This window comes from Ranitomeya imitator, chromosome 5 (assembly GCF_032444005.1).
Source record: "Ranitomeya imitator isolate aRanImi1 chromosome 5, aRanImi1.pri, whole genome shotgun sequence".
Taxonomy (NCBI): domain Eukaryota; kingdom Metazoa; phylum Chordata; class Amphibia; order Anura; family Dendrobatidae; genus Ranitomeya; species Ranitomeya imitator.
Window position 1 is genome coordinate 406948573 of NC_091286.1, and position 25417 is coordinate 406973989.

A 25417-nucleotide genomic window follows, 5' to 3' on the forward strand; every position below is an offset into this window, starting at 1 on the left:
AGAGATTTTAACCCTTGCTATGTGCATGGCATCCACCCCAATACCCCCAGAACTCCAGTGTCCTCTGACATACCACACCCTCCAGTGCCCCATGGCACCACACATACTCCAGTGCCCTCTGGCCAACACACCCTCCAGTACCCCTGGCACAACACACCCTCCAGTGCCCCCTGGCACCACACATACTCCAGTGTCCTCTGGCACAACACACCCTCCAGTACCCCTGGCACAACACACCCTCCAGTACCCCTGGCACAACACACCCTCCAGTGCCCCCCGGCACAACACTCCCTCCAGTGCCCCCCGGCACAACACTCCCTCCAGTGCCCCCTGGCCAACACACCCTCCAGTGCCCCCTGGCACCACACTCCCTCCAGTGCCCCCCGGCACAACACTCCCTCCAGTGCCCCCTGGCCAACACACCCTCCAGTGCCCCTGGCACCACACATACTCCAGTGTCCTCTGGCACAACACACCCTCCAGTGCCCCCCGGCACAGCACACACAGCAGACCCTTCCTGGGATTCCACCAGACTTCACGTTCTGTAGTTCACTTTAAATGAAGTTCGATAAAGCTTACAACCCGACATCAAAGAACGACACATGCGCAGTAGACACATCCGGCAAGCTGTTACGCCTGCGCCGTAGACCATCTGTGCTGGCTTAACGGGCATGCGCGTTACGGCCTGTCCTTGCCCCTGGCTCGCGTTTCCCGTCAGCTTGGTTGCGCAGGCTCACTGAGGAGTCGGGGGTGATGGCGGCCGCGGTGTTGGCCGAAGGCTCGGTGGTTCCCAGTTATACTGGTATTATCCATAATGGTCACGGAGTGCCCTCCGCTTCCGGCACTGGTGTGGGACCTGCAGCTTGGAACCGTTCACTAGAAAGGGCCCTGGAGGAAGCTGCGGTCACCGGGTCTCTGAATCTGAGCGGCAGGAAATTGAGAGAGTTTCCGCGGAGCGCAGCGCGACAGGATCTCAGTGACACAACACAAGCTGGTGAGCGGAGAGCGGGCGGGTGTGGGGGCAGCACGACACTGGCCGTATGGCGAGCGGCTCGGTGACAGGCTATGTACGCAGTGTGGTGACAGCGGTATGTCCATGTACACAGTGTGCTGCCAGGATCTGACCATACACCTGGTGACAGCGGTATGTCCATGTACCCAGTGTGCTGCCAGGATCAGGGCATACACCTGGTGACAGCGGTATGTCCATGTACACAGTGTGCTGCCAGGATCAGGGCATACACCTGGTGACAGCGGTATGTCCATGTACACAGTGTGCTGCCAGGATCAGGGCATACACCTGGTGACAGCGGTATGTCCATGTACCCAGTGTGCTGCCAGGATCCGACCATACACCTGGTGACAGCGGTATGTCCATGTACCCAGCGTGCTGCCAGGATCCGACCATACACCTGGTGACAGCGGTATGTCCATGTACACAGTGTGCTGCCAGGATCCGACCATACACCTGGTGACAGCGGTATGTCCATGTACCCAGTGTGCTGCCAGGATCCGACCATACACCTGGTGACAGCGGTATGTCCATGTACCCAGCGTGCTGCCAGGATCCGACCATACACCTGGTGACAGCGGTATGTCCATGTACACAGTGTGCTGCCAGGATCCGACCATACACCTGGTGACAGCGGTATGTCCATGTACCCAGTGTGCTGCCAGGATCCGACCATACACCTGGTGACAGCGGTATGTCCATGTACACAGTGTGCTGCCAGGATCCGACCATACACCTGGTGACAGCGGTATGTCCTTGTACACAGTGTGCTGCCAGGATCAGGGCATACACCTGGTGACAGCGGTATGTCCATGTACACAGTGTGCTGCCAGGATCAGGGCATACACCTGGTGACAGCGGTATGTCCATGTACACAGTGTGCTGCCAGGATCAGGGCATACACCTGGTGACAGCGGTATGTCCATGTACCCAGTGTGCTGCCAGGATCAGGGCATACACCTGGTGACAGCGGTATGTCCATGTACACAGTGTGCTGCCAGGATCAGGGCATACACCTGGTGACAGCGGTATGTCCATGTACCCAGTGTGCTGCCAGGATCAGGCCATACACCTGGTGACAGCGGTATGTCCATGTACACAGTGTGCTGCCAGGATCATGGCATATACCTGGTGACAGCGGTATGTCCATGTACCCAGTGTGCGGCCAGGATCCGACCATACACCTGGTGACAGCGGTATGTCCATGTACCCAGTGTGCTGCCAGGATCTGACCATACACCTGGTGACAGCGGTATGTCCATGTACACAGTGTGCTGCCAGGATCAGGGCATACACCTGGTGACAGCGGTATGTCCATGTACACAGTGTGCTGCCAGGATCAGGGCATACACCTGGTGACAGCGGTATGTCCATGTACCCAGTGTGCTGCCAGGATCAGGGCATACACCTGGTGACAGCGGTATGTCCATGTACACAGTGTGCTGCCAGGATCCGACCATACACCTGGTGACAGCGGTATGTCCATGTACCCAGTGTGCTGCCAGGATCCGACCATACACCTGGTGACAGCGGTATGTCCTTGTACACAGTGTGCTGCCAGGATCAGGGCATACACCTGGTGACAGCGGTATGTCCATGTACACAGTGTGCTGCCAGGATCAGGGCATACACCTGGTGACAGCGGTATGTCCATGTACACAGTGTGCTGCCAGGATCAGGGCATACACCTGGTGACAGCGGTATGTCCATGTACCCAGTGTGCTGCCAGGATCAGGGCATACACCTGGTGACAGCGGTATGTCCATGTACCCAGTGTGCTGCCAGGATCAGGGCATACACCTGGTGACAGCGGTATGTCCATGTACACAGTGTGCTGCCAGGATCAGGGCATATACCTGGTGACAGCGGTATGTCCATGTACCCAGTGTGCGGCCAGGATTCGACCATACACCTGGTGACAGCGGTATGTCCATGTACCCAGTGTGCTGCCAGGATCTGACCATACACCTGGTGACAGCGGTATGTCCATGTACACAGTGTGCTGCCAGGATCAGGGCATACACCTGGTGACAGCGGTATGTCCATGTACCCAGTGTGCTGCCAGGATCCGACCATACACCTGGTGACAGCGGTATGTCCATGTACCCAGTGTGCTGCCAGGATCCGACCATACACCTGGTGACAGCGGTATGTCCTTGTACACAGTGTGCTGCCAGGATCCGACCATACACCTGGTGACAGCGGTATGTCCTTGTACACAGTGTGCTGCCAGGATCAGGGCATACACCTGGTGACAGCGGTATGTCCATGTACCCAGTGTGCTGCCAGGATCCGACCATACACCTGGTGACAGCGGTATGTCCATGTACCCAGTGTGCTGCCAGGATCCGACCATACACCTGGTGACAGCGGTATGTCCTTGTACACAGTGTGCTGCCAGGATCCGACCATACACCTGGTGACAGCGGTATGTCCTTGTACACAGTGTGCTGCCAGGATCAGGGCATACACCTGGTGACAGCGGTATGTCCATGTACACAGTGTGCTGCCAGGATCAGGGCATACACCTGGTGACAGCGGTATGTCCATGTACCCAGTGTGCTGCCAGGATCCAACCATACACCTGGTGACAGCGGTATGTCCATGTACCCAGTGTGCTGCCAGGATCCGACCATACACCTGGTGACAGCGGTATGTCCTTGTACACAGTGTGCTGCCAGGATCCGACCATACACCTGGTGACAGCGGTATGTCCTTGTACACAGTGTGCTGCCAGGATCAGGGCATACACCTGGTGACAGCGGTATGTCCATGTACACAGTGTGCTGCCAGGATCAGGGCATACACCTGGTGACAGCGGTATGTCCATGTACACAGTGTGCTGCCAGGATCAGGGCATACACCTGGTGACAGCGGTATGTCCATGTACCCAGTGTGCTGCCAGGATCAGGGCATACACCTGGTGACAGCGGTATGTCCATGTACACAGTGTGCTGCCAGGATCAGGGCATACACCTGGTGACAGCGGTATGTCCATGTACCCAGTGTGCTGCCAGGATCAGGGCATACACCTGGTGACAGCGGTATGTCCATGTACCCAGTGTGCTGCCAGGATCTGACCATACACCTGGTGACAGCGGTATGTCCATGTACACAGTGTGCTGCCAGGATCAGGGCATACACCTGGTGACAGCGGTATGTCCATGTACACAGTGTGCTGCCAGGATCAGGGCATACACCTGGTGACAGCGGTATGTCCATGTACCCAGTGTGCTGCCAGGATCAGGGCATACACCTGGTGACAGCGGTATGTCCATGTACACAGTGTGCTGCCAGGATCCGACCATACACCTGGTGACAGCGGTATGTCCATGTACCCAGTGTGCTGCCAGGATCCGACCATACACCTGGTGACAGCGGTATGTCCTTGTACACAGTGTGCTGCCAGGATCAGGGCATACACCTGGTGACAGCGGTATGTCCATGTACACAGTGTGCTGCCAGGATCAGGGCATACACCTGGTGACAGCGGTATGTCCATGTACACAGTGTGCTGCCAGGATCAGGGCATACACCTGGTGACAGCGGTATGTCCATGTACCCAGTGTGCTGCCAGGATCAGGGCATACACCTGGTGACAGCGGTATGTCCATGTACCCAGTGTGCTGCCAGGATCAGGGCATACACCTGGTGACAGCGGTATGTCCATGTACACAGTGTGCTGCCAGGATCAGGGCATATACCTGGTGACAGCGGTATGTCCATGTACCCAGTGTGCGGCCAGGATTCGACCATACACCTGGTGACAGCGGTATGTCCATGTACCCAGTGTGCTGCCAGGATCTGACCATACACCTGGTGACAGCGGTATGTCCATGTACACAGTGTGCTGCCAGGATCAGGGCATACACCTGGTGACAGCGGTATGTCCATGTACACAGTGTGCTGCCAGGATCAGGGCATACACCTGGTGACAGCGGTATGTCCATGTACCCAGTGTGCTGCCAGGATCAGGGCATACACCTGGTGACAGCGGTATGTCCATGTACACAGTGTGCTGCCAGGATCAGGGCATACACCTGGTGACAGCGGTATGTCCATGTACCCAGTGTGCTGCCAGGATCAGGGCATACACCTGGTGACAGCGGTATGTCCATGTACCCAGTGTGCTGCCAGGATCCGACCATACACCTGGTGACATCGGTATGTCCATGTACACAGTGTGCTGCCAGGATCAGGGCATACACCTGGTGACAGCGGTATGTCCATGTACCCAGTGTGCTGCCAGGATCAGGGCATACACCTGGTGACAGCGGTATGTCCATGTACACAGTGTGCTGCCAGGATCATGGCATACACCTGGTGACAGCGGTATGTCCATGTACCCAGTGTGCTGCCAGGATCACACCATACACCATGTGACAGCGGTATGTCCATGTACACAGTGTGCTGCCAGGATCCGACCATACACCTGGTGACAGCGGTATGTCCATGTACACAGTGTGCGGCCAGGATCCGAGCTCACACCTGGTGACAGCGGTATGTCCATGTACACAGTGTGCTGCCAGGATCCCACCATACACCTGGTGACAGCGGTATGTCCATGTACCCAGTGTGCGGCCAGGATCCGAGCTCACACCTGGTGACAGCGGTATGTCCATGTACACAGTGTGCTGCCAGGATCCCACCATACACCTGGTGACAGCGGTATGTCCATGTACACAGTGTGCGGCCAGGATCCGAGCTTACACCTGGTGACAGCGGTATGTCCTTGTGCACAGTGTGCTGCCAGGATCTGAGCTCACACCTGGTGACAGCGGTATGTCCATGTACACCGTGTGCTGCCAGGATCTGACCATACACCTGGTGACAGCGGTATGTCCATGTACCCAGTGTGCTGCCAGGATCCCACCATACACCATGTGACAGCGGTATGTCCATGTACCCAGTGTGCTGCCAGGATCAGGGCATACACCTGGTGACAGCGGTATGTCCATGTACCCAGTGTGCTGCCAGGATCCCACCATACACCATGTGACAGCGGTATGTCCATGTACACAGTGTGCTGCCAGGATCTGACCATACACCTGGTGACAGTGACTGTAGGGGTGTAGTAGCCTGCCGTAGATGCGTGGACATGGCCATCTCTAGAGACGTGCTGTTAGCGTGTACTGGCGGATAGTCGCTGAGTCTGGCCGCCTGTCTAGCGCTGCAGTATCAGTATAGGACCTGATCACTGACTGGTGCTGCTGGTGCCAGTTCTTCTCTGCTCTTGTCTCCTTTGTTTTTCTGCGCCATACTTGCTATTGTTAGGAAACCGTTTGTCTGTACCTAGATGTAGTGCAGTAAATGGTGGCCTTTAATGGGGTTGAATCTTCTGGCAGTTCCTACCCAGATGTGACTCAGAATGACAGGGCTGTGTCCTGAATGCTCACTAATGTAAGAGGAATACCAGGCCCCAGCCAGGTGGCACCGTACTAATTACTGAATACATTGGGTTAAATGACGGCATTAGGAAAAGACCTTTACAAACATGACCATGATCTGACCTCTGCTGGGCCGCCCTTCTGATCGGGACCGCAGTGTTCTGTACTTCAGGGTTCTTTTTTTATCTCCCTACAATCTTATTACTTGTTTAGTTGAATTTTGTTGTTTATTTAAAGCAGATTCCTTCTGAGTGTTTATGAGCAGAGAGATTATCTGTAAATAGGTGTATGGGGAGCTGAGAGCACTCGGTAGACAACGGTAATCATTTGCTGTCAGCTCTTATGTTAATGGATAAATTAAAGAGGTTGTCCACTGTTCGGGTCTTTTTAAATTATTATTTAAATGCATATAATTGGGGCTAATCCTTTGTTTTCTCAATTGAATTTCATTTCATCGACTTGTACTGTTCAAGATTATTGTACCTGTTTTTATTATGTATACCCCTCCTCACATGTAAAGCGCCATGGAATAAATGGCGCTATAATAATAATAAATAATAATTGTCCTTGTGCAGTCCGTGTGCCGTGCAGGAGACAGCGCTACTGTAAGCGCTGTCCCCCCCACTGGTGCTGAAGCCGCGATTCATATCTTCCCTGCAGCAGCGTTTGCTGTAGAGAAGATATGAATAATCGTGTTCAAAGTAAAGCTCCATGTGCCCCCCCCCCCCCCCCCGTTATTAAAATACTCACCTGGCTCCCTCGCTGGTGCTGCTTCCTGTCCTGGCCGCATCTTCTACTGTATGAGCGGTTACGTGGGGCCGCCCATTACAATCATGAATATGCGGCTCCACCTCCCATAGGGGGCATATTCATTACTGTAAATGAGCGGCCCCACGTGACCGCTCATACAGTAGAAGGTGCGGCCAGGACAGGAAGCAGCGCCAGCCAGCGAGGGAGCCGGGTGAGTATTTTAATAACAGGTGGGGGGGCGCACAGGGGGTGGGAGGGGGCATGGCACATGGAGCTTTATTTTAAACATGATAATTCATATCTTCTCTACAGCAAACGCTGCTGCAGGGAAGATATGAATCGCGGCTTCAGCACCAGATGCAAGGGACAGCGCTAAACTTTAGCGCTGTCTCCCTCACGGTGCGTGTGGTACCCAGTGGGCACACAGTCGGCACACGTGTGCCACACTGATGTACCACAGAAACGCACACTGACACGGATAATTCCAGTACCGATTTTTCCGGTACCGGAATTATCTGGACGTGTGAGACTGCCCTTAGGCAGCATAAATCAGCTGAAAGGTTCCTGTTAATGTTCATATAGCTTAAATGGGTGACTGACACCTCAAATATGTTTTCTAAACATATCTTTACACCCTAACCACTTTTGTAATTTGCTTTATTATACAACACTTTTCCCTATCTAACTAATCTGTAAATGTGTCTGTTTTTTGTTATGGAACCTCCTGTGACATTTTGTTTGACAGTGATATCACAGGAAGCTGGGTCTGCACTCACTCCCCGCAGTGGCCATTGCTCCTCCTGGAACAAGACATAATCAGGGGGCTGCACTGAAGTTACAGGTCCTTCTCAAAAAATTAGCATATAGTGTTAAATTTCATTATTTACCATAACGTAATGATTACAATTAAACTTTCATATATTATAGATTCATTATCCACCAACTGAAATTTGTCAGGTCTTTTATTGTTTTAATACTGATGATTTTGGCATACAACTCCTGATAACCCAAAAAACCTGTCTCAATAAATTAGCATATTTCACCCATCCAATCAAATAAAAGTGTTTTTTAATAACAAACAAAAAAACCATCAAATAATAATGTTCAGTTATGCACTCAATACTTGGTCGGGAATCCTTTGGCAGAAATGACTGCTTCAATGCGGCGTGGCATGGAGGCAATCAGCCTGTGACACTGCTGAGATGTTATGGAGGCCCAGGATGCTTCAATAGCGGCCTTAAGCTCATCCAGAGTGTTGGGTCTTGCGTCTCTCAACTTTCTCTTCACAATATCCCACAGATTCTCTATGGGGTTCAGGTCAGGAGAGTTGGCAGGCCAATTGAGCACAGTAATACCATGGTCAGTAAACCATTTACCAGTGGTTTTGGCACTGTGAGCAGGTGCCAGGTTGTGCTGAAAAATGAAATCTTCATCTCCATAAAGCATTTCAGCCGATGGAAGCATGAAGTGCTCCAAAATCTCCTGATAGCTAGCTGCATTGACCCTGCCCTTGATGAAACACAGTGGACCAACACCAGCAGCTGACATGGCACCCCACACCATCACTGACTGTGGGTACTTGACACTGGACTTCAGGCATTTTGGCATTTCCTTCTCCCCAGTCTTCCTCCAGACTCTGGCACCTTGATTTCCGAATGACATGCAAAATTTGCTTTCATCAGAAAAAAGTACTTGGGACCACTTAGCAACAGTCCAGTGCTGCTTCTCTGTAGCCCAGGTCAGGCGCCTCTGCCGCTGTTTATGGTTCAAAAGTGGCTTTACCTGGGGAATGCGGCACCTGTAGCCCATTTCCTGCACACGCCTGTGCACGGTGGCTCTGGATGTTTCCACACCAGACTCAGTCCACTGCTTCCTCAGGTTCCCCAAGGTCTGGAATCGGTCCTTCTCCACAATCTTCCTCAGGGTCCGGTCTCCTCTTCTCGTTGTACAGCGTTTTCTGCCACATTGTTTCCTTCCAACAGACTTACCATTGAGGTGCCTTGATACAGCACTCTGGGAACAGCCTATTTGTTGAGAAATTTCTTTCTGGGTCTTACCCTCTTGCTTGAGGGTGTCAATGATGGCCTTCTTGACATCTGTCAGGTCGCTAGTCTTACCCATGATGGGGGTTTTGAGTAATGAACCAGGCAGGGAGTTTATAAAAGCCTCAGGTATCTTTTGCATGTGTTTAGAGTTAATTAGTTGATTCAGAAGATTAGGGTAATAGGTCGTTTAGAGAACCTTTTCTTGATATGCTAATTTATTGAGACAGGTTTTTTGGGTTATCAGGAGTTGTATGCCAAAATCATCAGTATTAAAACAATAAAAGACCTGACAAATTTCAGTTGGTGGATAATGAATCTATAATATATGAAAGTTTAATTGTAATCATTACATTATGGTAAATAATGAAATTTAACACTATATGCTAATTTTTTGAGAAGGACCTGTACTTACTAGCTTTTTGCATCGCTGCCCTCTGTAGACATCCTGGATTTTGGATCTTGAGTGATGGTCGCAGTGGGAGAGGTGAGTGCAGCATCAGCACTCTTCTTTCTACTCCACCGCCATAACTTCCAAATGAAAGAAGACATTGTCAGGAGTTGGAGATAGAAGTGAATGAAACCAGCGCCGCCCAACAGCTTCTATCAACTCCCTCCGACTAATCATTTATCAGGGGAGGCGCTGGTTTGACTAGCTGCTTTTATCTCCGCCCTCTGATGGTGATTCGTTTGAGGTCTGTACTAGAAGCTGTGGGGCTGCACTGATGTCACTCACTTCTATCTCCACCTCCTGACGGCGTCTTCTTTCAGTTAGAAGCTATGCCAGCAGCAGAGATAGAAGCAGAGTGCTGGCACTGCACTCGCATCCCCCACAGCTTCCAGCATCTAGGACGTCTTCGGAGGGAGAAACTAGCGAGTAACTGCAGTGCGGCCCCCTGTGACGTACTGTTCCAGGAGGAGCGATGGACGCTGCGGGGAGTGAGTGCAGCCCCAGCCTCCTGTGACATCATGTTTGAGACACAGAAAGTGCAGTAAAAAACATATTAAAGGATTAGCTAGATTGTGAGAAGTAGATATTTAGAAAATACATTGTAGGTTGTGGACCACCCCTTTTAAGTGTCCCATGTTAATTGGTCTTTGCTGGCTTTTTTTTCTTAAAGTATGTGAATAGATCAGATCTCAGTATTATCTGCGGAGTGCTTCATGTCCATTATTTTTTGCATTGTAGTGTTATACTAGTTTTATATATGTGGTGCAAACATATATTAAAAGGTTTATTTGCAAAATCTTATTGGGGATAACATCATGGAGAGTTCAACTGCACCCATTGATCATCCGATTGGGGTTCTGGTTCCTGAGAATCTGTTTTTGCAGAGCCATATATTGATTAGTGCTATGCTTGACTTGCTTATCGTCTATTGTCTATGTGACTGCCTGAGAATCGGAGTATAGTGCTCAGCTTTTTCAAGCAGTTCCATAGACAATTAATGCAGCAGAAGTTCAACTTGCCCACCTGTATTTTATTCAAGAATGGACTCTGCAGCACCCTATCCCTGGGATCTAGAGCTCACATGTGACCCAAATAATCAGTAAGCTGTAAGTATACCATGGATAGGGTATATCTTTCAATCTTGAGAATAGCCCTTTAAGGCTCTGTTCATACCTGGATTCTGAGTTCCATTTATCAGCTCAGTTTTAGGAACAAAGAAACGGGATGCATATGGAAAACAGACCTGCTTCAAAAATGCAAACTGCCAGCAGAAGAGCCTTACTGACTATCATGGGGTCGGTCTGCTTTCAGTTCGGGCACGCTTGCATATGTTTAGTCATGGATCTATTTTCCACATACCTGTAAATTCTACTTCTGTGTTCCTGAAACTGAACTCAAAACCCAAGTGTGGATGGAGCCCAGCATTGCATTAATCAGCCTATTGTAACACAAGCGTTCCATACATTGTTACTTCCTTCCATGCGAGCCTGGCCGCTTTACACTGTGAATCAGCCAGACTGGTGTACAGATGTGCAGCTGTCGTCCGGTGCCAGCTACGCTCTGGGAGTACGGCCTGGCAGCGCTCCAGGACAGTTTGCACTTTGTTTTGGCATGTGAGTGTTCGAGGGAAAGAAAAAATCGTTTTGAGCATAATGACATCCTTCCACCTGCCTCCCAGGCGTTGCTCATTCATGAAGATTGCATCCTTTTTGTCATAGAAATGTACAACACGAAACGCTGTCACTTCCGTTCCCAGACAAACCGTTTGCTCTGGTCTGCGGTCACTGTCCAGATCCCACATAATTGTACATTACAGCAGGTAAAGCTTGTGTCCTACTATTCAGATTGGCCAGTAGACTAACTAGTAGATTAGCCAGTCACCGCTGTGCTCCGCTTTCACTTTACGGCCGGCAGTCAGTCAGTGCGGGAAGCAGACGGCAAGGGACCTGACGGACACCGGAATGTAAGTATGTGCTGTTTGGTTTTTTTTACATTTACGATGGTAACCAGGATAAACATCGGGTTACTAAGTGCGGCCCTGCGCTTAGTAACCCGATGTTTACCCTGGTTACAAGCAAACGCATCGCTGGATCGGTGTCACACACACCGATCCAGCGATGACAGCGGGAGATCCAGCGACGAAAGAATGTTCCAAACGATCTGCTACGACATACGATTCTCAGCAGGGTCCCTGATCGCTGCTGCGTGTCAGACACAGCGATATCGTATGGATATCGCTGGAACGTCACAAATCGTACCGTCGTAGCGACAAAAGTGCCACTGTGTGACGGTACCCTTATGGTGATGAGATCCTGGCTTATGATTTATGTAAAGCACTGTGGAATTATTTACACTGTTAGGCCGGCGTCACACTACCGTGTTTTACGGACGTAAGAGGGGTGCTGAAAATGCGGATTGCATACGGTACAATGCTTCTCTATGCCCCAGCTCCTATCAGCCGTATTTTGCTGATACGGTCTTCTACGGCCGTAGAAAATCGCAGCATGCCGCGTTTGTCACCATATTGCGCAAAAAATCCGCCAATGAAAGTCTATGGGGGCCAGAAAAATACGGATTACACACGGACCAGCAGTGTGACTTGCGAGAAATACGCAGCGGTGTTAGAGAGAAAAGCCGGCAATTCAGTGCGGTGTACAGTAAAATCACACTGACAGCTTACAATAGAACAGGTAGAATAAATGTGTACACATAGAATAGGTATATATATATATATATATATATATATAGTCAGTGAGACACATATATGTATATATATTAATATTCCAGCGCTAGATAGCTTTAAAGCCGGTAATTTAATTGCCGGCTTTTGCTATCTCCTTCCTAAACCTGACATGATATGAGACATGGTTTACATACAGTAAACCATCTCATATCCCCATTTTTTTGCATATTCCACACTACTAATGTTAGTAGTGTATGTGCAAAATTTGGGCGCTCTAGCTATTAAATTTAAGGGTTAAATGGCAGAAAAGATTGGCGTGGGAACCCGCGCAATTTTCTCCGCCAGAGTAGTAAAGCCAGTGACTGAGGGCAGATATTAATAGCCTGGAGAGGGTCCACGGTTATTGGCCCCCCCTGGCTAAAAACATCTGCCCCCAGCCACCCCAGAAAAGGCACATCTGGAAGATGCGCCTATTCTGGCACTTGGCCACTCTCTTCCCATTCCCGTGTAGCGGTGGGATATGGGGTAATGAAGGGTTAATGTCACCTTGCTATTGTAAGGTGACATTAAGCCAGATTAATAATGGAGAAGCGTCAATTCTGACACCCAGCCCTTGAGATATTTGTAGACAGCTATTAAGTCTCCTCTCAGTCTTCTTTTTTGCAAGCTAAACATTCCCAAATCCTGTAACCGTTCCTCATAGGACATGGTTTGCAGACCGGTCACCATTCTGGTCGCTCTTCTCTGAACTTCTCCAGTTTGTTGATGTCTTTTTTAAAATGTAGTTCAGATCCAATCCTAACTTTTGCAAAATACAGAAAAAACAAACCGGGAAATGAACCAAAAAACTATATGTGTGAAAGCAGCTCAGTGTATGGCAGGATAAACCACATGAAACAACTCGGGCTTTGTCTGAGTTCTGTGTTTTGTTTTTTATCCACACACTGCCATGTTAGAGACTCTAGCAACTTTGTAAGTCAAGTGGTGAAAGAGCAGCCGTGTTCCCGATATTACATGTGGCTGAAGATGGCCTGGAAGGATGTCTACACATTTAGGCTGTGTGCACACGTTGCGGTTTTTTTCGCGGTATTTCCCGATAAAAACGCTATAAAACCACAAAAAAAAAAACGCATACAATAAGCATCCCATCATTTAGAATGAATTCCGCATGTTTTGTGCACATGTTGCGTTTTTTTCCGCGAAAAAAAACGCATCACGGTAAAAACCGCAGCATGTTCATTAATTTTGCGGTTTTTTTGCTGATTTCCCGCTACAAAATGCATTGGGAAGTGTCCGGAAAGAACCGTGGCAAAAACGCGTCAAAACCGTGGCAAAACCGCATGCAGATTTCTTGCGGATTTCTTGCAGAAAATGCTGTTTTTTTCTCAGGAATTTTCTGCGAGAAATCCCGAACGTGTGCACATAGCCTTAGAGTATGTTAACATGTAGCACTTATTTTTTCCTATGTATTTTCTGTTGGAGCCTTTCAGTAAAAGATATTTGTCATTTACCCCAGAAAACACCCACCTGATTGTTTTGAAAATGCCCGTTATAACCATATCCTTCTCTAAAAGTGGCCAGTTTTTGCTCTTTTTTTCTTCTCCCTGGTGCTGAATATTCAGGTTTTTACTTGTTTTTTTTTTTTTTTGTTTTATTAAATCTGCCAGAGATGACCATTATTTTTTTTTTTGTGCCTTTTATTATGGCGTTTACCGGGGCTGTGACCTGCCGAATTCTCTGGGGACGTGTCTCTGTAATATTACTCTGTGAACGCCGCCCCCTTGATGAAGACCATAACATTTACACTACATAATAATCCCCATATCTCTGAAACCGTATGGTGAATTTATCCAGGAATAAATTGAAAGGAGAACTGGCCCACCTTTGACCTGTTGACTGATCTTCTTTAACCCTTCGGATTTAGCTTTGCTTTCTGTCCATTGTGACAGCATAGCAGAGCAGGCGATGTAGTGGGCGATGAGTTTTGTCTCTGGAGGTGATATATCGTGGTGATACAGGGGACGGTTCGTCCCGTTTACTTTCCATATGACGTACTGGTGTTTGCAGCAGTTTGCTCGGTCAGATCTGCGGCTGGTTGTCCACATGCTACAAATTACTCTGGAGTTTAAATATAACATGTTATGTAACCGTACACCGGCTGGCTGCATACTTCAGCGCGGCTACAGACCATTTTACTAGCTTCTATTTGTATAGGTAAGGTAGAGTTCAACCACAAAGTGATGGGCTGTGACATTTTATATCTAGTGCCTAGCTGATTAAGGGGTTAAATATTTTCATCTGTATTAAAAAATCTTGCAATGTGATCACACACGTCATATACACGGCCTGTGTCCTCAGAGCCCAGAAGCTTCTTGGGGATATGCTGACGGTGGGCATAAGATGGTTGTTGTCTGATTATTTAGCTGGCGGCCATGTATGACTTCAGCCAAACGTGGGGAAGGAGATGAGCGCATTGTGTGCGGGGATCCGCCAGTAAAACCGCACAAGGAAAAATCCAAGTGAAATGATCCCTGCAGATCAGCACAAGCTCCAGCCACAGATCTATTTCTTAGACATTTCACAGTGTGATTGAGATTTCATCATAGTGAAGACCTTTCTAGTTTTATATTATGAATGCATATTCCGCTAATGAAAAAGGGTTAATAGGAAATGAATCAGTTCCTTGGCTATGTCACTGATTAAAAGATGGAAGAGAAAACCGAAAATATTGACCGCATTCTTAAGTAGGTAAACCATAAGCACCGTCCTGTGTCGGGCATAGGGGCGGAAGCCAGTCGTCAGGATAGGGGATGGAGCATGTACAAGCAGAGGCTGTCGCCTTCTGTGACTAGTCGGCGCCATACTTTTATTATCCTCACTCCCCACAAGTGATGCCAGTAAGATAGGAGAAAGCTGCCACCACTGCAGTATGATCTCCTATGGCGGCACACAAGGGTTACTACTTCTCTGTATTACATAACCATAGGGACTTTACGAGCCACTTGTAGAGTATGTGCCGATGAATCCGCTGGCACAATACTCTTCAGGAAAATGCCAGTGGTGTTTTGTTCTGAAGCATCATTTTTCGCTTCTCCATGTCATTTTTGCAGCAACTTTGCCTCCTGCATTTTTTTTTTCATTGCATACATAAAACAGCAAGGGCTCCTAAGCAGAAAGAACCTGAAGGATGGTCAGGTCGCTCGTGTTAACGGTAAAGGAGAAGAGCAGGTTTTTTGTTTGGATCCACTAAAAGATATTGAATGCCAAAGCAAAAACATCGACAAATTAAAATCTAGGAAGTAGAGCATGCTGGAACCCCCTAATCTACAGGAATCTATCGTTCCTCAGGTCTGTGGTGGGTTTTACATATTCCTTCTTTGAAGGGAAATTGGTGGCAAATCCACTGAGAAAATCTGCATCTAAATAAGTACAGATTTTGTATGTGAAGCCAACATACATGGGAGCGATTAAAGTAAGCTCAAAGGCTGAGCATGTGCCACGGCAAGTAGATTTTCTATCACCGGATATATGTTCAATCATTTTAGCCTTATTTCCATGTGGGTTTTGGAGCGTACTCGCTTGTAAAAGATGTTGTGCTCACATACCCCTAGGCTCTGCGTTAGTGGCTTCGCAAAGCGTCCTGAAGGTAACATGTTATCTTGGAAATGCCGTGTAATCTACAGGCAGCATCTAATAAACTAGAAGAGCTGAACAAAGCATGTTTCAGTTTCTTGGAAAACATTCTCTATAAATTATATTTTATACATGAAATCACTGCTCTTTCTGCAGCATTTTACTGTGCCAGCAAAGGTTTGGCCATATGCTACTTTATCGTCTCACCCTCATGTAAACGTGAGTTGTAAAGTTGAATATAGCCTTTAATTAGGAAAAAAACCTGTTTGACCTCTTTCTTATATAGCTGGATATGGCGACTGTTTCACCTTATCAGGGATGATCCACACAGATTTACTTCCTGAATAGCAAGTCTTGAAATAATTTCAGCAATGTGTGGAAAGTCCACATGCCGCACTGCTACAGGTGACCTGAAACTCCCCTATGAAGGAGGCGCAGAGCTTTGGCTTCTCCATTCTATGGTTCTGCTTGTGTGAAAAAGATCAAACCCCCATTGGAATGCCATCACTTATATGAAGATGAGATAACCCCTTCATGTAGATACAGTTATATGAAAAGGTTTGGGCACCCCTATTAATCTTAATGTTTTATAAAAATTGTTGTTGTTTTTTGCAACAGCTATTTCAGTTTCATATATCTAATAACTGTTGGACACAGTAATGTTTCTGCCTTGAAATGAGGTTTATTGTACTAACAGAAAATGTGCAATCTGCATTCAAACAAAATTTGACAGGTGCATAAGTATGGGCACCCTTATCTTTTTCTTGTTTTAAATACTCCTACCTACTTTTTACTGACTTACTAAAGCACTTTTTTTTTGTTTTCTAACCTCATTGAGCTTTGAACTTCATAGCCAGGTGTATGCAATCATGAGAAAAGCTACTTAAAGTGGCCACTTGCAAGTTGTTCTCCTGTTTGAATCTCCTCTGAAGAGCGGCATCATGGGCTCCTCAAAACAACTGTCTAATGATCTGAAAACATAGATTATTCAACATAGTTGTTCAGGGGAAGGATACAAAAAGCTGTCTCAGAGATTTAACCTGTCAATTTCCACTGTGAGGAACATAGTAAGGAAATGGAAGAACACAGGTACAGTTCTTGTTAAGGCCAGAAGTGGCAGGCCAAGAAAAACATCAGAAAGGCAGAGAAGAAGAATGGTGAGATCAGTCAAGGACAATCCTCAGACCACCTCCAGAGAGCTGCAGCATCAACTTGCTGCAGATGGTGTCACTGTGCATCGGTCAACTATACAACGCACTTTGCACAAGGAGCAGCTGTATGGGAGAGTGATGCGAAAGAAGCCGTTTCTGCAAGCACGCCACAAACAGAGTCGGCTGAGGAATGCAAAAGCACATTTGGAGAAGCCAATTTCTTTTTGGAAGAAGGTCCTTTGGACTGATGAAACCAAGATTGAGTTGTTTGGTCATACAAAAAACATAGCATTCCAAGAAAAACACTTGCTACCCACAGTAAAATTTGGTGGAGGTTCCATCATGCTTTGGGGCTGTGGCCAATGCCGGCACCGAGAATCTTGTTAAAGTTGAGGGACGCATGGATTCCTCTCAGTATCAGCAGATTCTTGACAATAATGTTCATGAATCAGTGACAAACTTGAAGTTACGCAGGGGATGGATCTTTCAGCAAATCTACTCAGGCATTCATGCAGAGGAACAATTACACTGTTCTGGAATGGCCATCCCAGTCCCCAGACCTGAATATCATTGAACATCTGTGGGATCATTTGAAGAGGGCTGTCCATGCTCGGCGACCATCAAACTTAACTGAACTGGAATTGTTTTGTAAAGAGGAATGGTCAAAAATACCTTCATCCAGGATCCAGGAACTCATTAAAAGCTACAGGAAGCGCCTAGAGGCTGTTATTTTTGCAAAAGGAGGATCTACTAAATATTAATGTCACTTTTCTGGTGGGGTGCCCATACTTATGCACCTGTCAAATTTTGTTTAAATGCAGATTGCACATTTTCTGTTAGTACAATAAACCTCATTTCAAGGCAGAAACATTACTGTGTCCAACAGTTATTAGATATATGAAACTGAAATAGCTGTTGCAAAAAAAACAATTTTTATAAAACATTAAGCTTAAGATTAATAGGGGTGCCCAAACTTTCATATAACTGTATGTTTTGGTTGATGTGCTCCTTTATAAGGCTAATATCTATCACTCATTTAGTTAGTACAAAGTTAGATTTTCCTGTTATACTATGCAGTGGCGGCACAGGCAGAAGAGGGCCCCTGTGCAAGTACAATATATCGGCCGTTTACTATCCAATATCTCATTATTATGCACAATTCCACCTACTTTGGAGTTAGCAGTGTTCCGCTTTACCTATTGGGCTCCTATGTGCTGCACCAATGAAAGATCTACCCCTGATACTATGGGTTTATTTTTTACACAGTAGGCACCCTTCACACGCTCGCTTAAAAAAAAAAAAAAAAAAAAAAAGTGAGATAACGTGTGGTTTTGTGTTAACCGTCCATGTGTGCCATAGGAATGTGCTGATCGCGTGACACGTACCGGAATAGAATGCAGAATAGAAATTACAAATTTTTAGGTGTTAAAGATGTGCAAAAATAGAGCTAGATATGGGGGTAGATGATAATAATAATAATAATAATAATAATCTTTATTTTTATATAGCGCTAACATATTCCGCAGCGCTTTACAGTTTGCACACATTATCATCACTGTCCCCGATTGGGCTCACAATCTAGAATTCCTATCAGTATGTCTTTGGAATAGATAGATAATAGATAGATAATAAATAAATAAATGAAAAAAAATGACATGGAGTCCCCCACCATTTTTAGTAACCAGCAAAGGAAAAGCAGAGAGCTATTATCATCAGGTTGGGAAAGTCTAGTCTTTGTTGGGCCCTTCCCAGCCCACAGCTGCTCCAGAAGTGGCGCATCACAATAGAGCCTCCTGTACTGGTGCTTCGCTATTCCCGATTGCCCTGGTATGTTGGCAGTTGAGGTAATGGTGCTTGATGTCAACTGTCCAAAATCACAGCAGACATCAAGCCCTGGTGTTAGTAATGGAGAGGTGTCATTCAGACACCCCTAGTACTAAAAAGAAAAAACACAAAAATACGTTTTTGTTTTTTTTTTAAAAAAGTACCCCAACTCTTTCCCTGGTTCACCAATGTATAAGAAAAAAAAATCCCACCCAGGTCCGTAGTCCAGGGAATTGGACATAGTCCACAAATGTAAATCTGAAAAATCTTCATTTCTCTTTTAAGTTACTGTCCCTCATTCACCAGTTTATTCTAAAAGAAAAGTTCCCACACAGGTCCGACATAGTCCAATGCTTCCCACGACGTTCCCTTAATCCGTTGTTCAAAGCCTATGGAGCCTTTTTTAGACCAGTAACGTTACTGACCTCACCAGTCTTTACTCTTTTTTTTTTGTTTTTTTATTACTGGGTTAGTAATGGGGATGTCTGATAGACAACTTTCTATTACTAACACAAAGGCTTGATGCCAGCTGTTTTTTTGGACAATTCACAGTTGACATCAACCCCAACTACCATTACCCCAATTGCCAACGCACCAGGGCAGTCGGAAAGAGCAGAGGCGAAACGCCAGAATTGGTGCCTCTAATGTCATGCGTCACTTCTGTAGTGACTGCGGGCTGGTATATTTAGGTTGGGAAGGGCCCAATGATCATGGACCTTCTCAGCCAGATAATATAAGACAACAGATGTCTTCTTTACCTTTGCTGGTTACCAATAAATCTGGAGGACCCGACGTCAATTTTTTTTTAATTTATTTATTAGGTTAATCCATGTCCAGTAAGGTGCAAAAGCAAGGCACTACCATATTTTAGAGACTGTAGGACACACTAGACCATAATATGCATTTGGGGTGGAAAATAGGAAAAAAATTATTTTTATAAGATGGGGGTCCGTCTTATAGTCCAAATTTAAGGTATCTTACCCAGGGCCGGCGATGGTGGAGCAGGGTCACAGGAGGCATGGACCCTTCCTCAAGAGGTCGGCGAGTGGGGCAATGCTGCAGGCCCTGGGTGGGAGGAGGGGGTATCCAGCAGTGCGATAGTGCGGGCCCAGTGTCGGCGGTGAGCAGAGTGCATCATATATTTCCTGGCTGCCTTTTCCCTGAAGCCCACAGCCAGGGGAAAATGTCTGCCTCTGGCGGCGTGTGCGCAGATTGAGATCTCGGTTGGGCCAAAATCCCAATCTGTGTACGCACTGCCTCCAACGGCCCACGGCTTCAGGAAAACGGCTGCTGGGAAACCAATGATACACCCCACTCTGCTCACCACCGACATCGGGCCTGTAGCATGCCACACTTCTGCCGCCGTCTTCTTGATGAAGGGACCCTTCACCGCCGCCACGCCCCCCTGTAAACCTGCATTCGGACAATAAGACGCACCTCCTCCATTTTCCTCTCAAATTTTTTTGGGGAAAAGTGCCTCTGATAGTGTGAAAAATACGGTAATTGTATATCTCACGGATATCTATTTATCCGTCTATTATCTATCATCTATTCACCTCAGATCAAACAATCTCTATCTTTGCAAATCTTTAACACACACAAATCTTTGATTTCTATTCCGGTACGTGGCGCACAGATGTGAGTTATGTCATCCATGTGCACAGTACGTGCTGCCTGAAAAATATGGACATGTCTACGTATGGGTCACATGGACACACAGACCGTGTAAAAACACAGACGTGCAAAGCCTCATAGATTATAATGTGTGTGTGACAACGATGCCACATGTACAAGAAACAGACGCGTGAAGGGGCCTAAAGTAGGTGGTGCTTGTACTAATATCAGAAGAATCCGTCTCCAGCTGTACTTGAGAAGGCAGACAGGCGGCTCGCTTTCTGTTGATGTCATCCTTTGAACTGTGGCCACACTGTATTTAGCCTTGGCTATCTCATTGTGCTGAATACAGAACACTGCTCTTGTTGTTAGCTCTGCTACTCAAGGGTTGGATCCAAGACATTTGTATAGATGAAAAGCACCGTATGTCAGATGACCACTATTGAAATGTTGTAAAGTGTGCATTTTTAACAAGTTTCCATCTAGTCCGAGATGGCATCCTTATCTTAACAGACATATGTGAATGCTCCCTAAGGCCATTGTCACTTCTACTGAGGTAGGCGGTGCGTGTGGCTGTCGCTCCTCCATATTGGACCCCTGACTGCATAAAGACCAAGGGCCAAAATAAAGCCAAAAGGATCAATTTTCATTTTACCAATGTGGTCTCATACTGATTTCTAGTTAACCATAATACAAAAAATCCTGACCCCATTTATTCTACCATGATTGTGAATGGCCACAAGATGCTTGATTAAAAGATGAGTATGAAATCCAATTTGTGTATAGTAGAATGCGTGCTCCATCTAGTAACTTGTTGAGCGGTCTCTATAGCAGAGGGGGTTGGCACAGCGAAGTTCATGACATTGATCGAAGTCATCTGAATGGTTGTTATGTAAGACGTGCGCTCCCGGAGAGCCCTGTAACTTGTGCCGCTCAGGATTCCTCTGTGACTCAATCATCAGCTTCTTATTTTGTGGAGGAAACTGGAATTTCCCCTTGAGTTATTTGGTGAAGTATTTTCTCTAGCTGGAACATGTTGAAAAGGGTAAAATAGATTTTTTTTTTCTGGTATGCAGTGGTTGCAGAATTGACATTTGATTCTCAGAACATCCTTGTAATGGGGCACGTTACCTCCCGTTCTGGAGTTACTCCCGTTCTGGAGTTCATGCATATATACGTTTACAGGTAGTATTGAATTGGAGAACTGAGTAGGTTTATATGACTGATATTTGTAGGATCCAGTTTTCTATAAACACATGAAGCTACTGTGTTTTACACCCTTTTAAACTATTGTGTCAGTCTTATTTGAAAAAAGATGTGCCTGCAGTACTCAGCAGCCGCCACTTCGCAGCTGACAGCGCTGTACTATTCAGCTCGGCAACTGTCAACTTCCAGCCCCCAGCACTGTGAATAGCTGATTGGTGGTGCTGCCGAAGGCTATTGGACCCCCACCAATCTGATATTGATGACCTACCCTAAGCAGGATAGATCATCAGTTTAAAAGGATAAGTATCAATCTAAAAGTAAGGGAGCAACCCATTTTAAAAGGAACCTTTCGTCAGGATTGTACACAGTAACCTACAGACAGTGTCAGGTCTGTGCCGTTATACTGATTAAAATGATACCTGGGTGATTTGTTTAATCTTTTCTCTTATTCATTTTCATCTGGACTATTGTAGCTCTCTACTAATCGGTCTCTCTCTTACCAAACTCTCCCCTTTCCAATCTGTCTTGAATGCTGCAGCCAGGATCATATTCCTCACCAATCGTTACACCAATGCCACTACCTTGTGCCAGTCATTGCACTGGTTACCCATCCACTCCAGAATCCAGTACAAACTTATTACCCTCACCCACAAAGCACTCTATGGCTCAGCACCACCCAACATCTCCTTCCTTCCTGGTCTCAGTCTACCACCTTACCCGTGCCCTCCATTCTGCTAATGACCTGAGGTTAACATCCTTAATAATCAGAACCACTCAATCGCATCTCCAATACTTTTCGCATGCCGTGCCAATTCTTTGGAATGCACTACCCAGGTTAATATGATTAATCCCCAATCCACACAGTTTTAAGACTGGCCTACTGCCTCAACGCATTAACCTAACTATCCCTGGGTGGCCCATCAAAATTTTTACCACAACCAGGTTCCTCGCTTCATGTTCTCACGTGCTTTATGCATTTAATATCCCTCTGCGTCTGTAGTGTTGCATAGGCTGATAACCGGTTCAGCCAACCCTCGATCCAACTGCTATGTCCAGCTATCACCCAGTATCGCTGCTACCATTCGCTTCCAAACTCCTGGAGCAGCACGTCCATGCTGAACTTTCCTCCCACCTCTCATTTAATCTTTGACAATATACAATCTGGTTTCCGCCCCATCACTCAACTGAGACAGCCCTGACCAAAATCAGTAATGACCTACTTACAGCCAAAGCTAACGAACAATACTCTGTACTCCTTCTAGACCTGTCCTCTGTAGTAGGAGGCAGTGGTCAACTGTGCCGAAAGCAGATCCTCTCCTCCTTTGGCATCAAAGACCTCGCCCTATCCTGGATCTCCTCGTACCTTTCCAACCGCACGTTCAGCGTCTCCCACTCCCACACTACCTCCTCATCCCACCTTTCTCTGTTGGAGTCCCCCAAGGCTCTGTTCTAGGACCATTACTCTTCTCAATCTATACACTTGGCCTGGGACAACTCATAAAGTCGCATGGTTTCAAGTTCCACCTTTATGCTGATGACACTCAGATCTACCTTTCTCGCCCAGACGTCACCGCTCTGCTGTCCAGAATCCCGGAGTGTCTATCAGCCATATCCTCCTTCTTCTCCTCTCGCTTCCTCAAACTCAATGTGGACAAATCTGAACTCATCATCTTTCCTCCATCCCATAGATCTTCCTTACCTGACCTATCTATCGCAATTAACGACATCACGCTTTCCCCCGTACCGGAAGTCCGGTGCCTCGGAGTAAGCTTTGACTCTGCCCTGTCCTTCAAACCGCACATCCAAGCTCTCTCCACCTCCTGTCGCCTCCAGCTTAAAAATATCTCCAGAATCCATCCTTTCCTCAACCGTTAATCTACTAAAATGCTTGTACATGCCCTCATCATCTCCCGCCTTGACTACTGCAACATCCTTTTCTGTGGCCTCCCTGCTAACACCCTCGCACCTCTCCAGTCCATCCTTAACTCTGTTGCCCGACTAATTCATCTCTCTCCTCGCTACTCCTCTGCTTCCCCCTCTGCAAATCTCTTCACTGGCTCCCATTCCCTCAGCGTATGCAGTTCAAATTACTAATACTGACCTACAAAGCCATCCATAACCTGTCTCCATATATCTCTGAACTAATCGCCTGATATCTTCCCTCACGTAATCTACGGTCCTCCCAAGACCTCCTTCTCTCCTCCACACTTATTCGCTCCTCATCCAACCGCCTCCAAGACTTCTCCCGAATATCCCCCATCCTCTGGAATTCTCTGCCCCAAAACGTCCGACTATCAACCGCATTCGGATCCTTCAGACGGAACCTGAAAACCCACCTCTTCAGGACAGCCTACAGCCTGCACTGACCCCACTGCCTCCTCATCACTACCGAAGCTACCGCCTCACCAACACCGGAGCTCCTGCAACCCTCAACCTATTGTCTCCATCCCCACCATCTTCTAGAATGTAAGCCCGCAAGGACAGGGTCATCTCCAATCTATCAGTCTGTGATTATTAGTTTGCTTACTGTAAGTGATATCTGTAATTTGTATGTAACCCATTCTCATGTACAACACCATGGATTCAATGGTGGTATATAAATAATAATTACATGAACACCCTCTTCTTACACTATGACTGGTCAGAACAATGAAAGCAATTGTTACCATCCACCTTTCGTGTCTCCCCTATTTCCTATAGATTGTAAGCTTGCGAGCAGGACCCTCATTCCTCCTGGTATCTGTTTTGATCTATGTGATTATTGTTATGCTGTAATGTCTATTGTCTGTACAAGTCCTTTCTAAAATGTAAAGTGCTGCGGAATATGTCAGCACTATAGAAATATAATTATTATTTTTTTCAGTTTTGAGTTAATATGCTTGTGCTCCATGGCGGCCTGTGGGGAGGGGGTCTTCATGTGGTGCTCTGCTTACATATTCATCAGTATGGCTTCTGACCAACCACTGATCCCTCACTGACCTGACCCCTAGTTACATAATGAATATTGTATGTGTGTATATATATATATATATATATATATATATATATATATATATATATATATATATATATATATATATATATATATATATATATATATATATATATATATATATATATACCGTATTTTCCGCTTTGTAAGACGCACTTTATTTCCCCCAAATTTGGGGGGGAAATGGGGGTGCGTCTTACAAAGCGGATATACCACTTACCATTACAGGCTGGGATGAGGGGGTGTCCGCCGCCACTGTGGCCCGCCGCCACCGCTGCCGCCCGCCACTGCTGTCACCTCGCCCGCCACCGCTGCTGCCCCGGGTGATGCTGGAGGCTCTGGTGCTGCGGGGGGCTCTGGCGACATTTTGTGAAAGACCAGAGTCCCCCGACAGTTCGTCCATGCGTTCCTGTATGACTGACTCCGGGAAAATGGCCGCCGGAATCTCGGGAGATGAGATTTCAGCGCTGGGATCTCATCTCTCGAGATTCCGGCGGCCATTTTCCCGGAGTCAGTCATACAGGAACGCATGGACAAAGTGCCGGGGGGGCTCTGGTCTTTCACAAAATGTCGCCAGAGCCCCCCGCAGCACCGGAGCCCCCCTGCAGACCCCCTCATCCCAGCCTGCAGCACAGGAGCCTCCTGCAGCACCGGAGCCCCCCTGCAGACCCC

At 47.1% G+C, this 25417-nt stretch overlaps 1 protein-coding gene across 4 annotated transcripts in view; it reads left to right on the top strand.

The window, feature by feature from the left end:
* The first annotated feature begins 693 nt into the window (after nt 1–693).
* LRCH3 (leucine rich repeats and calponin homology domain containing 3) overlaps nt 694–25417 on the top strand; it is a 117043-nt gene continuing 92319 nt past the window's right edge. For 2 of the 4 annotated variants that reach the window (XM_069726993.1, XM_069726992.1), the window contains exon 1: nt 700–994. In XM_069726993.1, coding sequence (XP_069583094.1) covers nt 754–994 — 241 coding nt within the window. In that variant the 5' untranslated portion in view covers nt 700–753. Of the gene's footprint in view, nt 995–25417 lie in introns of all 4 variants that reach the window. The other 2 variants (XM_069726995.1, XM_069726996.1) reach the window with 2 other exon arrangements.